The sequence below is a fragment of the Oncorhynchus kisutch genome, linkage group LG15 (genome assembly GCF_002021735.2).
Source record: "Oncorhynchus kisutch isolate 150728-3 linkage group LG15, Okis_V2, whole genome shotgun sequence".
Taxonomy (NCBI): Eukaryota; Metazoa; Chordata; class Actinopteri; order Salmoniformes; family Salmonidae; genus Oncorhynchus; species Oncorhynchus kisutch.
Genome location: NC_034188.2, coordinates 95687485 through 95706220, shown reverse-complemented (window position 1 = coordinate 95706220; position 18736 = coordinate 95687485). Strand labels below are relative to the sequence as shown.

The 18736-nt window shown below is 46.5% G+C and overlaps 1 protein-coding gene across 1 annotated transcript; it reads left to right on the top strand.

The window, feature by feature from the left end:
* The first annotated feature begins 443 nt into the window (after positions 1-443).
* LOC116353728 (loricrin-like) lies at positions 444-4663 on the top strand. The gene is made up of 2 exons (XM_031791466.1): positions 444-467; positions 3782-4663. Exons 1-2 carry the CDS (start codon positions 444-446, stop codon positions 4661-4663), a joined length of 906 nt encoding a protein of 301 aa, XP_031647326.1.
* Positions 4664-18736: the final 14073 nt, after the last annotated feature.

The window sequence follows — 18736 nt, the reverse complement described above, 5'->3', positions numbered from 1 at the left end:
TGAGGGGTCCTGTTGAGGCTGGTGTTGGTGTGAAGGTCCTTGTTGAGGCTGGCATTGGTGTGAGGGGCCCTGTTGAGGCTGGTGTTGGTGTGAGGGGTCCTGTTGAGGCTGGTGTTGGTGTGAGGGGTCGTGTTGAGGCTGGAGTTGGTGTGAGGGGTCCTGTTGAGGCTGGCGTTGGTGTGAAGGTCCGTGTTGAGGCTGGCGTTGGTGTGAGGGGTCCTGTTGAGACTGGCGTTGGTGTGAGGGGTCCTGTTGAGGCTGGCGTTGGTGTGAGGGGTCCTGTTGAGGCTGGCATTGGTGTGAGGGGTCGTGTTGAGGTTGGTGTTGGTGTGAGGGGTCGTGTTGAGGCTGGTGTTGGTGTGAGGGGTGCTGTTGAAGCTGGTGTTGGTGTGAGGGGTGCTGTTGAAGCTGGGGTTGGTGCTGAAGCACGTCATGGTGTTGTGATGGGGTTTGAGCTGGGTCTTGAGGTAAAGCTCTGAGACCTGTCGTCTCTGCTGCCCCCTGCTGGCTGAGCCCCGGATCTGTATTTGTATTTATTATGGATCCCCATTACTCATCCTGCGGTGCAGCAAAATTAAGGCAGTTTATACAATTTTAAAAACGCTACAATCCATTCACAGATTTCACAACACACTGTGTGCCCTCAGGCCCCTACTCCACCGCATATCTACAGTTCTAAATCCATGTGTGTGTATGTTATCGTGTGTCTTTGCACGTGTCTGTGCCTATGTTTGGGTTTCTTCACAGTCCCTGCTGTTCCGTAATGTTTATTTGATCTGTTTTTTAAATCTGATTTTACTGCTTGTCATGGCTCTATGTAGTACTGTGCACCTCCAATAGTCTGTTCTAGACTTGTCTTGTGGGGTAAGCAAAGGTGTCTGAGCGGTGTCCCAGTAGTTCAAACAGACAGCTGGGTGCATTCAATACTCTGCTACCCTCTACTGGCTGAACCCTGGACCTGTCCCCTCTACTGGCTCTGGACCTGTCCCCTCTACTGGCTCTGGACCTGTCCCCTCTGCTGGCTCTGGACCTGCCCCTATACTGGCTCTGGACCTGTCCCCTCTACTGGCTGAATTGTGGACCTGTCCCCTCTACTGGCTGAATCCTGGACCTGTCCCCTCCTGTAGCTCCAACTCCAAAAAGTTCTGGGACACTGTGAAGTCCATGGAGAACAAGAGCACCTCCTCCCAGCTGCCCACTGCACTGAGGCTAGGTAACACGGTCACCACCGATAAATCCATGATTATCGAAAACTTCAACAAGCATTTCTCAACAGCTGGCCATGCCTTCCGCCTGGCTACTCCAACCTCGGCCAACAGCTCCGCCCCCCCGCAGCTACTCGCCCAAGCCTCTCCAGGTTCTCCTTTACCCAAATCCAGATAGCAGATGTTTTGAAAGAGCTGCAAAACCTGGACCCGTACAAATCAGCTGGGCTTGACAATCAAACCCTCTATTTCTGAAACTATCCGCCGCCATTGTCGCAACCCCTATTACCAGCCTGTTCAACCTCTCTTTCATATCGTCTGAGATCCCCAAGGACTGGAAAGCTGCCGCAGTCATCCCCCTCTTCAAAGGGGGAGACACCCTGGACCCAAACTGTTACAGACCTATATCCATCCTGCCCTGCCTATCTAAGGTCTTCGAAAGCCAAGTCAACAAACAGGTCACTGACCATCTCGAATCCCACCGTACCTTCTCCGCTGTGCAATCTGGTTTCCGAGCCGGTCACGGGTGCACCTCAGCCACGCTCAAGGTACTAAACGATATCATAACCGCCATCGATAAAAGACAGTACTGTGCAGCCGTCTTCATTGACCTTGCCAAGGCTTTCGACTCGGTCAATCACCATATTCTTATCGGCAGACTCAGTAGCCTCGGTTTTTCGGGTTGACTGCCTTGCCTGGTTCACCAATTACTTTGCAGACCGAGTTCAGTGTGTCAAATCGGAGGGCATGCTGTCCGGCCCTCTGGATGTCTCTATGGGGGTGCCACAGGGTTCAATCCTCGGGCCGACTCTTTTTTCTGTATATATCAATGATGTTGCTCTTGCTGCGGGCGATTCCCTGATCCACCTCTATGCAGACGACACCATTCTATATACTTCCGGCCCGTCCTTGGACACTGTGCTATCTAACCTCCAAACGAGCTTCAATGCCATACAACACTCCTTCCGTGGCCTCCAACTGCTCTTAAACGCTAGTAAAACCCAATGCATGCTTTTCAACCGTTCGCTGCCTGCACCCGCACGCCTGACCAGCATCACCACCCTGGATGGTTCCAACCTTGAATATGTGGACATCTATAAGTACCTAGGTGTCTGGCTAGACTGTAAACTCTCCTTCCAGACTCATATCAAACATCTCCAATCGGAAATCAAATCAAGAGTCGGCTTTCTATTCCGCAACAAAGCCTCCTTCACTCACGCCGCCAAACTTACCCTAGTAAAACTGACTATCCTACCGATCCTCGACTTCGGCGATGTCATCTACAAAAAATTTTCCAACACCCTACTCAGCAAACTGGATGCAGTTTATCACAGTGCCATCCGTTTTGTCACTAAAGCACCTTACACCACCCACCACTGCGACTTGTACGCTCTAGTCGGCTGTCCCTCGCTACACATTCGTCGCCAGACCCACTGGCTCCAGGTCATCTACAAGTCCATGCTAGGTAAAGCTCCGCCTTATCTCAGTTCACTGGTCACGATGGCAACACCCATCCGTAGCACCATCTCCAGCAGGTGCATCTCACTGATCATCCCTAAAGCCAACACCTCATTTGGCCGCCTTTCGTTCCAGTTCTCTGCTGCCTGTGACTGGAACGAATTGCAAAAATCGCTGAAGTTGGAGACTTTTATCTCCCTCACCAAATTCAAACATCTGCTATCTGAGCAGCTAACCGATCGCTGCAGCTGTACATAGTCTATCGGCAAATAGCCCACCCTTTTTTACCTACCTCATCCCCATACTGTTTTTATTTATTTACTTTTCTGCTTTTTTGCACACCAATATCTCTACCTGTACATAACCATCTGATCATTTATCACTCCAGTGTTAATCTGCAAAATTGTAATTTTTTCGCCTACCTCCTCATGCCTTTTGCACACAATGTATATAGACTCCCCTTTTTTTCTTCCTATTGTGTTATTGACTTGTTAATTGTTTACTCCATGTGTAACTCTGTGTTGTCTGCTCACACTGCTATGCTTTATCTTGGCCAGGTCGCAGTTGCAAATGAGAACTTGTTCTCAACTAGCCTACCTGGTTAAATAAAGGTGAAATATATATATTTTTTTTAAACCCTGGACCTGTCCCCTCTACTGTCTCTGGATCTGTCCCCTCTACTGGCTGAATCCTGGACCTGTCCCCTCTGCTGGCTGAACCCTGAACCTGTCCCCTCTGCTGGCTGAACCCTGGACCTGTCCCCTCTGCTGGCTGAACCCTGAACCTGTCCCCTCTGCTGGCTGAATCCTGGACCTGTCCCCTCTACTGGCTGAATTCTGGCCCTGTCCCCTCTACTGGCTGAACCCTGAACCTGTCCCCTCTACTGGCTCTGGACCTGTCCCCTCTACTGGCTGAACCCTGGACCTGTCCCCTCTACTGGCTGAATCCTGGACCTGTCCCCTCTGCAGGCTGAACCCTGGACCTGTCCCCTCTACTGGCTGAACCCTATACCTGTCCCCTCTGCAGGCTGAACCCTGGACCTGTCCCCTCTACTGGCTGAATCCTGGTCCTGTCCCCTCTACTGGCTGAATCCTGGACCTCTCCCCCTTCTCCTGCAGCTCCAACAGTGGTGGGAGTTTCTCCTGCAGCTCCACACTGGAGGGGGTTTATCGTGCAGGTCCTACAGTGGAGGGGGTTTCTCCTGCAGCTCCTACAGTGGAGGGGATTTCTCCTGCAGCTCCAACAGTGGTGGGTGTTTCTCCTGCAGCTCCTACAGTGGAGGGGGTTTGTCCTGCAGCTCCTACATTGGAGGGGGTTTGTCCTGCAGCTCCTACAGTGGAGGGGGTTTCTCCTGCAGCTCCTACAGTGGAGGGGGTTTCTCCTGCAGCTCCTACACTGGAGGGGGTTTCTCCTGCAGCTCCTACACCGGAGGGGGTTTCTCCTGCAGCTCTAACAGTGGAGGGGGTTTCTCCTGCAGCTCCTACACTGGAGGGGGTTTCTCCTGCAGCTCCGACACTGGAGGGGGTTTCTCCTGCAGCTCCTACAGTGGAGGGGGTTTCTCCTGCAGCTCCTACACTGGAGGGGGTTTGTCCTGCAGCTCCTACAGTGGAGGGGATTTCTCCTGCAGCTCTAACAGTGGAGGGGGTTACTCCTGCAGCTCCTACAGTGGAGGGGGTTTCTCCTGCAGCTCCTACAGTGGAGGGGGTTTCTCCTGCACTCCTACAGTGGAGGGGGTTTGTCCTGCAGCTCCTAAAGTGGAGGGGGGGTTCTCCTGCAGCGCCTACACTGGATGGGGTTTCTCCTGCAGCTCCTACACTGGACGGGGTTTCTCCTGCAGCTCCTACACTGGACTGGGTTTCTCCTGCAGCTCCTACACTGGAGGGGGTTTCTCCTGCAGCTTCTACACTGGAGGGGGTTTCTCCTGCAGCTCCTACACTGGAGCGGGTTTCTCCTGCAGCTCCTACACTGGAGGGGGTTTCTCCTGCAGCTCCTACAGTTGATGCTGCTGGAGTAGAACATGTGCTTTTAGCATTCTAAATGCAAACACATGCTGAAAACAGCTTTTGTGCATAATTAAAAATAGCACAAAAAAAATGTTTTCCTCAACTGGTTATTGAGGCGCGCCTCAGGTGCAGCCAACACTATCAACGCATCACCCACCACCATACAATGTGAGCTGGAGCCAATATGCATTTTGAATGCATAATTGTTTGAAACCTGAATGTTTTATTTGATATGAGGCATGTCTTCAAAGTAGCCTATAGGCAAAACCGACCATTGAAAAGTGGAGGGAATTCTATTATAAAGCCTTCATAGGCAGCGGTGTTTCAAGTTTGGGGAAGCTTACAATTGATCTTACCATTTCTCTTGTTCTGTGTGCCAATTAGAATTTTCATATGCACATTTTCGTGTAACAGTAGTATTTGAATAATGTATTCGGTTTCAAAGTCATTTTAATTTGGTTTATCATAAAAATCTGAATTAAAATGATAAACATTTAAAAGTCAACTAATCAGAGATCACCATCATCCTCCATATGGACACATTGATACACCGTGATCCATTGGTGACTAAGGAAAAGATCGCATGGAACTCATAGCCTATAGGCACATAACTTCCAATTGCTCTTTCACATCGAGGATTGGTGATTATCAACGGGGAGCTTGTTTGAAAGATTTTTGAAATAGCTTACCGTAAGGAACTATAGTTCTAATATACTGTATTATAATTCGCAATGGATGTTAGAAAAACACTTTCCTACATTTCTGCGCAGCAGGCCAGGTACTACGATGCGTAGTCAGGCATGCATGCTCCCTCAACATTATCAGAGAAACCAGGAACATGCTCACATGGAGTGCTCCAAACAAATGACAATGAAACTGTCGCGATACGAAACCTTCGGCCCCGCCCCTTGGCCGGCAGCGGGGTGCCGGCCAATCCGTTCCCTGGATTGGACAGGGCACTATAGATACTTCAGGTTATCTCGGTATAACCAGGACCGCTCGCGTAGCCCTGCCTCTCTTTCTATATTGATACGTTGTCCGCGTAGAGAGGTCTTTTGCCTTGTCACTCTCAACGGTCTAGCTCTAGCTGGGATGTGTGAACCCCACGTTTATCCTCTAGACTCTTTGTTTCACCACTAATTGATCCTTGAGTTGTTATTAAGCACTAGTCCTACCAGTCTCTATATGATTTCCCTGTGGTTGAGTATTTCCCCTCTGTGATGTATCTAGTTTAAAGTGTGAAGACCTTTAGTCAACTTAGTCTCACTACTCTGCCCGTCGGGTATGTATCGCTTGGAAAATAAAACTTAGATAGATCGATAAGACAATTAATGAATCACTACTGGACACACCTTCCTCTTTGTCTTTTAATGGTAACTCATTTTGTCATAGAGTATTGATCTCCGTTTCCAGTGTCCCGGTAGCGGGGAGTGTCAGAGTTGTTATCTCCCTTGCCGTTAACTGTCTTGGGAGGGCGTTCCATCTCGAGACAAAATAAGACTACCGTTTATTTTTGAAAACACTGTTTTTTGTCTTTTACAATCAAACACACTTCAAAATACACAATTTGTTACTTGGTCGCACACAGCGGTAATCAAAAACATGCAACTGCCTTAATGCTCTATAATGCCTGGTACAATGATAACACTTATCTCTAATAAAATATAATATTTAAACTTAATTACCTTTAAAAGATGACAGGGAGACCCACGAGATCAGGAGCGGTGTTTCAATCGGTGAGAGTTCTGAGAATTTAGTTTATGTATCGATCTCTCCTATGAGGAATCGTTGGTTCAACTAAATTTCGAGATTCAAGTTAGACTGAGTACTCTAACCTGCCCTCAGGTTGGATAGTATTGTCAAATAACCCGCAACCGCGATTCCAGGGCAAGGCACTGTGTTACAACAGTACACGTGTCACTGGGTCAGTCGGAGACAGAGTCGATTCAAACAATTTTCCAACCGTTCTCAGTAGGTGGTAATTCTGCCGTTGATCTACCGCAGTGTCTGGGGCAAGCAACCCGGCCGGTGCTACAGTGTTCCTCGTCAATTAAGACTTTGTCACAACGGTACACTCGGTCCAAACGTATGCTGCACACAGGGTCAACTGGTCGATAGGTAAACGGACTCTTACCCTGGTATCCAGCAAGTTAGAATCTTTAAGTAATTTGAGTCAGGTGGCAATTACCCGAAGTCAAATGGTTGTCTAAATGAATTCAGAATTCAAGAAGTCAGACGCCAAAGTAATGGCAATTGTCTCTTTATATACCTTTTGATCACCGCTCAAGTCCCACTTGTGGTTTCTGCACTACTGTGCCTCATAGGCATCCTCTAACCGCAGCAAGACAGTACATATATTGTCTTCCCCTTAAGGCAGTGCCTTTTACTCTATTAGCAGTGCTTCAAGCAGTTTCTCCCATTCTGCAGCTGCGTCAGATGGTGGAGGCCGTTCTTCCTGGTACCATGTTGTTGAGGTGGGTGGTTGACTGGCGCCCTCTCCTGGTGACTGTGACCACTCTGGTAGCTCATCAGACCTGCTCATGTCTAACTGTACTGGTGGTACATAGGGTAGTGGCAGTGGGAGGGGGGCAGGAGGGAGATCCATGTTGCGTTTCACTACAAAACATTTGACGAATCTAAAAAAGTATGGTTATGAAAAAACTACTTGTTTCTCACAAGTGTTGTAGGTTGTGAACTCTGCAAACAATGTTTCTACTTCGAGAATGAGAACGATAATTGACTAATACATGCATTAACAAAAATGTATTTACCCAAATTACTGGGATCAACGGTACATGGGGAGTTGAAACCATTAACACAATGAAACGATGAATGCGGGAGACAGCCGAGTCATTCTGGAGAGAAACTTGTCTTCACCACACACCCCTCCCCTTCTTGTATCAACATTTTAAATTATACTCAAGAAACATTATCTTCACACAAATTGTTGATTGCTTTTCACTGACAGCCGCAACGCAATCATCCCAAATAGGCCTACGAGCTTGAGATGTGAAGCAATCCACAGCTATTTCTTTGAAATAAGCTCATGATCCTTGAGTCCTCTGGGGCTAAGTCGTGCTTTCTGGTGAAGTACTTTGAATGAGATGATTTATATAGACAGTAATTATATAGTAATTATGTATTTCCCTTTTGGACCCACCACTATGCCATTTCTCTCCTGTTCTATTGGTTTTCATATCAACTTTATTTTGTTGTCCAGAAGCCAAAGGCACAATCCTCTTCATATCAGCAACCCGTCCTAGTTGTTCATCTTTAGATTTCCACTCTAAATTTTTAAAAGAGATTTAAATCTCTGTCACATATGGAACCGCTATCAGGGTCCATAGTTATCAAGCGTCTCATTACTCCTATGAATCACGCTAAAAGTATGACTGACCTCATTTACTCACCGCTCAGAGTAGGACCTCAAAAGTAGTAATCAAGAGTGTCTCCCCTACTCTCAGCGATGAGTAGGGGTTTAGGGTGCATAGACTATACCAGGGCTCTCCAACCCTGTTACTGGAACGCTACCCTCGTGTAGGTTTTTACTCCAACCCCCAGTCGTAACTAACCATGTATTTTATCAACCAGCGATTATTAGAATCGGCTAGATTATGGTTGGAGAGGAAACCTATAGCAGTAAAGTGGCTCGTGGACGTGCTGGCAGCACATTCTGTATCAATAATTCAGCATAACAAGTTTGCATGTAGGTCTGGTAATTAAATGGATAAATAGTTGAATCCATTCTCATTTTCATGAATTTATTGACAGGTAAATAGTAATATTCTCTATAGCGCTCTGGTGACAAACATTGTTGCAATGTCTCCAAACGTCCACATGGAGAAGTAAGTGAATACATTTAGAAAATCTAAAAAAACTATGAATTATTTGATAGCTACAGAGCAGGCTGAAATCAAATGTATTTATATAGCCCTTCGTACATCAGCTGATATCTCAAAGTGCTGTAGAGAAACCCAGCCTAAAACACCAAACAATGCAGGTGTTGTGGCACGTTGGCTCGGAAAAACTCCCTAGAAAGGCCAAAACCTAGGAAAAAGCTAGTCTACTAGAGAGAGAGAGAGAGAGAAACAGAAACAGAGAGAAACTTAAATTCACACAGGACACTGGATAAGACAGGAGAAATACTCCAGATATAACAAACTGACCCCCCGACACATAAACTACTGCAGCATAAATACTGGAGGCTGAGACAGGAGGGGTCAGAAGACACTGCAGCCCCATCCGATGATACCTCCGGACAGGGCCAAACAGGAAGGATATAACCCCACCCACTTTGCCAAAGCACAGCCCCCACACCACTAGAGGGATATCTTCAACTACCAACTTACCATCCTTGACAAGATCGGTGTGGAACACAGCCCCCACACCACTAGAGAGCTATCAACAGACCAATTTACTACCCTGAGACCAGGCTGAGTATAGCCCATGAAGATCTCCAACTCAGGGGCCTGAGGGGGTGCAAAAACATTTGGTCATATAGTGTAGTTGGACACCTTGTCATAGAATAGCTCATTCTAAAATCATGGGCATTAATATGGAGTTGGTTCCCCCTTTGCTGTTATTACAGCCTCCACTCTTCTGGGAAGGCGTTCCACTAGATGTTGGAACATTGCTGCTATAACAGCCTCCACTCTTCTGGGAAGGCTTTCCACTAGATGTTGGAACATTGCTGCTATAACAGCCTCTACTCTTCTGGGAAGGCTTTCCACTAGATGTTGGAACATTGCTGCTATAACAGCCTCCACTCTTCTGGGAAGGCTTTCCACTAGATGTTGGAACATTGCTGCTATAACAGCCTCCACTCTTCTGGGAAGGCTTTCCACTAGATGTTGGAACATTGCTGCCATAACAGCCTCCACTCTTCTGGGAAGGCGTTCCACTAGATGTTGGAACATTGCTGCTATAACAGCCTCTACTCTTCTGGGAAGGCTTTCCACTAGATGTTGGAACATTGCTACTATAACAGCCTCCACTCTTCTGGGAAGGCTTTCCACTAGATGTTGGAACATTGCTGCTATAACAGCCTCCACTCTTCTGGGAAGGCTTTCCACTAGATGTTGGAACATTGCTGCGGGCACTTGCTTCCATTCAGCCACAAGAGCATTAGTGAGGTTGGGCACTGATGTTGGGTGATTAGGCCTCAAGGTTTGGGTTCCAATTCATCCCAAAGGTGTTAGATTTTTAAATGTTTATTTATATTTATTTATATAGCCCTTCGTACATCAGCTGATATCTCAAAGTGCTGTACAGAAACCCAGCCTAAAACACCAAACAGCAAGCAATGCAGGTGTAGAAGCACGGTGGCTAGGAAAAACTCCCTAGAAAGGCCAATACCTTGGAAGAAACCTAGAGAGGAACCAGGCTATGTGGGGTGGCCAGTCCTCTTCTGGCTGTGCCGGGTGGAGATTATAACAGAACATGGCCAAGATGTTCAAATGTTCATAAATTACCAGCATGGTAACCCTAACCCATTCTAACCCTAACCCATCCTAACACATTCTAACCCTAACCCATTCTAACACTAAACCATTCTAACCCATTCTAACCAAATCAAAATCAAATCAATTTTTTTTATATAGCCCTTCGTACATCAGCTGATATCTCAATGTGCTGTACAGAAACCCAGCCTAAAACCCCAAACAGCAAGCAATGCAGGTGTAGAAGCACGGGGATGGGGTTGAGGTCAGGGCTCTGTGCAGGCCAGTCAAGTTCTTCCACACCGATCTTGTCAAATAATTTCTGTATGGACCTCACTTTGGTAACAGGGGCTTTGTCATGCTGAAACATGAAAGGGCCTTCTTCAAACTGTTGCCACAAAGTTAGAAGCACAGAATCATCTAGAATGTCATTGTATACTGTAGCGTTAAGATTTCCCTTCACTGGAACTAAGGGGCCTAGCTCAAACCATGAAAAACAGACCCAGACCATTATTCCTCCTCCACCAAACTGTACAGTTGGCACTATGCATTGGGGCAGGTAGAGTTCTCTTGGCATTCGCCAAACTCAGACTCCCAGATGGTGAAGCGTGATTCATCACTCCAGAGAATATGATTCGACTGCTCCAGAGTCCAAGGGCGGTGAGCTTTACACCACTCCAGCCTACACTTGGCATTGTGCATGGGTATCTGACGCTTTTATGTAGCTGCTAGGCCACAGACATCCATTTCATGAAGCTCCTGACAAACAGTTATTGTGCTGATGTTGCTTCCAGAGGCAGTTTGGAACTCGATAGTGAGTGTTGCAACTGAGGACAGGTGATTTTCACGAGCTATGCGCTTCAGCACTCCGTGGTTCCGTTCTGGGAGCTTGTGTGGCCTGCGGCTGAGCCCTTGTTGCTCCTAGACGTTTCCACTTCACATTAACAGCACTGTTGTCTGGGGCAGCTCTAGCAGGGCAGAAATATTGAGGAACTGATTTGTTGTAAAGGTGATGGTGCCAATTTGCAAGTCACAGTAATGCCATTCCAATGTTTGTCTATGGAGATTGCATGTTTGTGGGACCGATGTTATACACCTGTTAGCAACGGGTGTGGCGGAAATAGCCGCATCCACTAATTATAATGGTGTCCACATACTTCTGCATATAAAGTGTATTTCCTAGATAAAGGACAAACACTCTTATTCCTCTTGACTGTCTTTTTTGCCATTTATGAATACGTTATTCAATGTGTTTCTATGGGCTATAGTAGTAAAGTCCAAATTCAACATTTTATCCCCCCCAAAAAGTACATCTATTTTTTGACCAAAAGGAGTCCTAAAATTGTAAATAAAATAGCTGAGTCTTACCGAGCTGGTCGTACGCTGCAAACAGAAAAAGGCCATTTGCCACAAGTGGAGAATCTCAGCTTCCCCAGCTCACCAAACAATAAAGGACAGTGTGGCTCAGCATGAGACCATGTAGAACTACTATCAATATTCAAAATGTAATAATAATAATAATCTGGGCGACTATTTCTGTACCAGAACATCACCAGCTATCAGGTGGAGACATGAGGAGTGATATATACCAATTAGGAATTATGGGAACGATTGGGTGGCCATGCTGGTATGAGGGCCAGGTTGGGAATTTAGCCATCACACCAGGGTTAACACCCCTACTCTTAGGATGAGTACCTTGGGATTTTTTTGCACCCCACTGCAGAGAGGTATACTGCTGGCCAAAATGTGTCTGCCTTCATGGATTTATAGAATATATTTATATAAGTGTTCCAACGCCGCCAACGCCGAAAGACACCTGTCTCGATCAATGAGAGAAGACTTGAAAACAGCGTACATTGTTGTATTATGTCATGGAGCAAGAAAATTATTTATTTTAATAATGGAGCATTTTGTACATTCAAACTGACCCCTGCAACTGGGACTCCTGTTTCCCATGAATCGAGGACAAAGATAGCATTGCCAAGGTTGGTATAAAATTCTCTGCACTACACCAAGCAGTACCTATCCTGTAACTCCCAGTAATGGATACCAAACATCTTTAGTTAAATCATATTATCTGTGGTAACAAACTCTAGCTAAGAGAACTGGTGATAGACATGGTGATGAGAGAGGCGGAGCTAAGAGAACTGGTGATAGACATGGTGATGAGAGAGGCGGAGCTAAGAGAACTGGTGATAGACATGAAGATGAGAGAGGCGGAGCTAAGCGAACTGGTGATAGACATGATGATGAGAGAGGCGGAGCTAAGAGAACTGGTGATAGACATGATGATGAGAGAGGCGGAGCTAAGAGAACTGGTGATAGACATGATGGTGAGAGAGGCGGAGCTAAGATAACTGGTGATAGACATGATGATGAGAGAGGCGGAGCTAAGATAACTGGTGATAGACATGATGATGAGAGAGGCGGAGCTAAGAGAACTGGTGATAGACATGATGATGAGAGAGGCGGAGCTAAGAGAACTGGTGATAGACATGATGATGAGAGAGGTTGTACTAAGAGAACTGATGATAGACATGGTGATGAGAGAGGCGGAGCTAAGAGAACTGGTGATAGACATGATGATGAGAGAGGCAGAGCTAAGAAAACTGGTGATAGACATGATGATGAGAGAGGCGGAGCTAAGAGAACTGGTGATAGACATGATGATGAGAGAGGTGGTGCTAAGAGAACTGATGATAGACATGATGACGAGAGAGGCGGAGCTAAGAGAACTGGTGATAGACATGATGATGAGAGAGGCGGAGCTAAGAGAACTGGTGATAGACATGATGATGAGAGAGGCGGAGCTAAGAGAACTGGTGATAGACATGATGATGAGAGAGGCGGAGCTAAGAGAACTGGTGATAGACATGATGATGAGAGAGGCGGAGCTAAGAGAACTGGTGATAGACATGATGATGAGAGAGGTTGTGCTAAGAGAACTGATGATAGACATGATGAGAGAGGCGGTGCTAACAGAACTGATGATAGACATGATGTTGAGAGAGGTGGAGCTAAGAGAACTGGTGATAGACATGATGACGAGAGAGGCGGAGCTAAGAGAACTGGTGATAGACATGATGATGAGAGAGGCGGAGCTAAGAGAACTGGTGATAGACATGGTGATGAGAGAGGCGGAGCTAAGAGAACTGGTGATAGACATGATGATGAGAGAGGCGAGGCTAAGAGAACTGGTGATAGACATGGTGATGAGAGAGGCGGAGCTAAGAGAACTGGTGATAGACATGATGATGAGAGAGGTTGTGCTAAGAGAACTGATGATAGACATGATGATGAGAGAGGCGGAGCTAAGAGAACTGGTGATAGACATGATGATGAGAGAGGCGGAGCTAAGAGAACTGGTGATAGACATGATGATGAGAGAGGTTGTGCTAAGAGAACTGATGATAGACATGATGATGAGAGAGGCGGTGCTAAGAGAACTGATGATAGACATGATGTTGAGAGAGGTGGAGCTAAGAGAACTGGTGATAGACATGATGACGAGAGAGGCGGAGCTAAGAGAACTGGTGATAGACATGATGATGAGAGAGGCAGAGCTAAGAGAACTGGTGATAGACATGATGATGAGAGAGGTTGTGCTAAGAGAACTGATGATAGACATGATGATGAGAGAGGCGGAGCTAAGAGAACTGGTGATAGACATGATGATGAGAGAGGCGGAGCTAAGAGAACTGGTGATAGACATGATGGTGAGAGAGGCGGAGCTAAGATAACTGGTGATAGACATGATGATGAGAGAGGCGGAGCTAAGAGAACTGGTGATAGACATGATGATGAGAGAGGCGGAGCTAAGAGAACTGGTGATAGACATGATGATGAGAGAGGCAGAGCTAAGAGAACTGGTGATAGACATGATGATGAGAGAGGCGGAGCTAAGAGAACTGGTGATAGACATGGTGATGAGAGAGGCGAGGCTAAGAGAACTGGTGATAGACATGATGATGAGAGAGGCGGAGCTAAGAGAACTGGTGATAGACATGATGATGAGAGAGGCGGAGCTAAGAGAACTGGTGATAGACATGATGATGAGAGAGGTTGTGCTAAGAGAACTGATGATAGACATGATGATGAGAGAGGCGGTGCTAAGAGAACTGATGATAGACATGATGTTGAGAGAGGTGGAGCTAAGAGAACTGGTGATCGACATGATGACGAGAGAGGCGGAGCTAAGAGAACTGGTGATAGACATGATGATGAGAGAGGCGGAGCTAAGAGAACTGGTGATAGACATGATGATGAGAGAGGTGGAGCTAAGAGAACTGGTGATAGACATGGTGATGAGAGAGGCGGAGCTAAGAGAACTGGTGATAGACATGATGATGAGAGAGGCAGAGCTAAGAAAACTGGTGATAGACATGATGATGAGAGAGGCGGAGCTAAGAGAACTGGTGATAGACATGATGATGAGAGAGGTGGTGCTAAGAGAACTGATGATAGACATGATGACGAGAGAGGCGGAGCTAAGAGAACTGGTGATAGACATGATGATGAGAGAGGCGGAGCTAAGAGAACTGGTGATAGACATGATGATGAGAGAGGCGGAGCTAAGAGAACTGGTGATAGACATGATGATGAGAGAGGCGGAGCTAAGAGAACTGGTGATAGACATGATGATGAGAGAGGCGGAGCTAAGAGAACTGGTGATAGACATGATGATGAGAGAGGTTGTGCTAAGAGAACTGATGATAGACATGATGAGAGAGGCGGTGCTAACAGAACTGATGATAGACATGATGTTGAGAGAGGTGGAGCTAAGAGAACTGGTGATAGACATGATGACGAGAGAGGCGGAGCTAAGAGAACTGGTGATAGACATGATGATGAGAGAGGCGGAGCTAAGAGAACTGGTGATAGACATGGTGATGAGAGAGGCGGAGCTAAGAGAACTGGTGATAGACATGATGATGAGAGAGGCGAGGCTAAGAGAACTGGTGATAGACATGGTGATGAGAGAGGCGGAGCTAAGAGAACTGGTGATAGACATGATGATGAGAGAGGTTGTGCTAAGAGAACTGATGATAGACATGATGTTGAGAGAGGTGGAGCTAAGAGAACTGGTGATAGACATGATGATGAGAGAGGTTGTGCTAAGAGAACTGATGATAGACATGATGATGAGAGAGGCGGAGCTAAGAGAACTGGTGATAGACATGATGATGAGAGAGGCGGAGCTAAGAGAACTGGTGATAGACATGATGATGAGAGAGGTTGTGCTAAGAGAACTGATGATAGACATGATGATGAGAGAGGCGGAGCTAAGAGAACTGGTGATAGACATGATGATGAGAGAGGCGGAGCTAAGAGAACTGGTGATAGACATGATGGTGAGAGAGGCGGAGCTAAGATAACTGGTGATAGACATGATGATGAGAGAGGCGGAGCTAAGAGAACTGGTGATAGACATGATGATGAGAGAGGCGGAGCTAAGAGAACTGGTGATAGACATGATGATGAGAGAGGCAGAGCAAAGAGAACTGGTGATAGACATGATGATGAGAGAGGCGGAGCTAAGAGAACTGGTGATAGACATTGTGATGAGAGAGGCGAGGCTAAGAGAACTGGTGATAGACATGATGATGAGAGAGGCGGAGCTAAGAGAACTGGTGATAGACATGATGATGAGAGAGGCGGTGCTAAGAGAACTGATGATAGACATGATGTTGAGAGAGGTGGAGCTAAGAGAACTGGTGATAGACATGATGATGAGAGAGGTTGTGCTAAGAGAACTGATGATAGACATGATGATGAGAGAGGCGGAGCTAAGAGAACTGGTGATAGACATGATGATGAGAGAGGCGGAGCTAAGAGAACTGGTGATAGACATGATGATGAGAGAGGTTGTGCTAAGAGAACTGATGATAGACATGATGATGAGAGAGGCGGAGCTAAGAGAACTGGTGATAGACATGATGATGAGAGAGGCGGAGCTAAGAGAACTGGTGATAGACATGATGATGAGAGAGGCGGAGCTAAGAGAACTGGTGATAGACATGATGATGAGAGAGGTTGTGCTAAGAGAACTGATGATAGACATGATGATGAGAGAGGCGGTGCTAAGAGAACTGATGATAGACATGATGTTGAGAGAGGTGGAGCTAAGAGAACTGGTGATAGACATGATGACGAGAGAGGAGGAGCTAAGAGAACTGGTGATAGACATGATGATGAGAGAGGCGGAGCTAAGAGAACTGGTGATAGACATGATGATGAGAGAGGTTGTGCTAAGAGAACTGATGATAGACATGATGATGAGAGAGGCGGTGCTAAGAGAACTGATGATAGACATGATGTTGAGAGAGGTGGAGCTAAGAGAACTGGTGATAGACATGATGACGAGAGAGGCGGAGCTAAGAGAACTGGTGATAGACATGATGATGAGAGAGGCAGAGCTAAGAGAACTGGTGATAGACATGATGATGAGAGAGGTTGTGCTAAGAGAACTGATGATAGACATGATGATGAGAGAGGCGGAGCTAAGAGAACTGGTGATAGACATGATGATGAGAGAGGCGGAGCTAAGAGAACTGGTGATAGACATGATGGTGAGAGAGGCGGAGCTAAGATAACTGGTGATAGACATGATGATGAGAGAGGCGGAGCTAAGAGAACTGGTGATAGACATGATGATGAGAGAGGCGGAGCTAAGAGAACTGGTGATAGACATGATGATGAGAGAGGCAGAGCTAAGAGAACTGGTGATAGACATGATGATGAGAGAGGCGGAGCTAAGAGAACTGGTGATAGACATGGTGATGAGAGAGGCGAGGCTAAGAGAACTGGTGATAGACATGATGATGAGAGAGGCGGAGCTAAGAGAACTGGTGATAGACATGATGATGAGAGAGGCGGAGCTAAGAGAACTGGTGATAGACATGATGATGAGAGAGGTTGTGCTAAGAGAACTGATGATAGACATGATGATGGGAGAGGCGGTGCTAAGAGAACTGATGATAGACATGATGTTGAGAGAGGTGGAGCTAAGAGAACTGGTGATAGACATGATGACGAGAGAGGCGGAGCTAAGAGAACTGGTGATAGACATGATGATGAGAGAGGCGGAGCTAAGAGAACTGGTGATAGACATGATGATGAGAGAGGTGGAGCTAAGAGAACTGGTGATAGACATGATGATGAGAGAGGCGGAGCTAAGAGAACTGGTGATTGACATGATGACGAGAGAGGCGGAGCTAAGAGAACTGGTGATAGACTTGATGATGAGAGAGGCGGAGCTAAGAGAACTGGTGATAGACATGATGATGAGAGAGGCGGTGCTAAGAGAACTGATGATAGACATGATGTTGAGAGAGGTGGAGCTAAGAGAACTGGTGATAGACATGATGATGAGAGAGGTTGTGCTAAGAGAACTGATGATAGACATGATGATGAGAGAGGCAGAGCTAAGAGAACTGGTGATAGACATGATGATGAGAGAGGCGGAGCTAAGAGAACCGGTTGATAGACATGATGATGAGAGAGGTTGTGCTAAGAGAACTGATGATAGACATGATGATGAGAGAGGCGGAGCTAAGAGAACTGGTGATAGACATGATGATGAGAGAGGCGGAGCTAAGAGAACTGGTGATAGACATGATGGTGAGAGAGGCGGAGCTAAGATAACTGGTGATAGACATGATGATGAGAGAGGCGGAGCTAAGAGAACTGGTGATAGACATGATGATGAGAGAGGCAGAGCTAAGAGAACTGGTGATAGACATGATGATGAGAGAGGCAGAGCAAAGAGAACTGGTGATAGACATGATGATGAGAGAGGCGGAGCTAAGAGAACTGGTGATAGACATGGTGATGAGAGAGGCGAGGCTAAGAGAACTGGTGATAGACATGATGATGAGAGAGGCGGAGCTAAGAGAACTGGTGATAGACATGATGATGAGAGAGGCGGAGCTAAGAGAACTGGTGATAGACATGATGATGAGAGAGGTTGTGCTAAGAGAACTGATGATAGACATGATGATGAGAGAGGCGGTGCTAAGAGAACTGATGATAGACATGATGTTGAGAGAGGTGGAGCTAAGAGAACTGGTGATAGACATGATGACGAGAGAGGCGGAGCTAAGAGAACTGGTGATAGACATGATGATGAGAGAGGCGGAGCTAAGAGAACTGGTGATAGACATGATGATGAGAGAGGCGGTGCTAAGAGAACTGATGATAGACATGATGTTGAGAGAGGTGGAGCTAAGAGAACTGGTGATAGACATGATGATGAGAGAGGTTGTGCTAAGAGAACTGATGATAGACATGATGATGAGAGAGGCGGAGCTAAGAGAACTGGTGATAGACATGATGATGAGAGAGGCGGAGCTAAGAGAACTGGTGATAGACATGATGATGAGAGAGGTTGTGCTAAGAGAACTCATGATAGACATGATGATGAGAGAGGCGGTGCTAAGAGAACTGATGATAGACATGATGTTGAGAGAGGTGGAGCTAAGAGAACTGGTGATAGACATGATGATGAGAGAGGCGGAGCTAAGAGAACTGGTGATAGACATGATGATGAGAGAGGCAGAGCAAAGAGAACTGGTGATAGACATGATGATGAGAGAGGCGGAGCTAAGAGAACTGGTGATAGACATTGTGATGA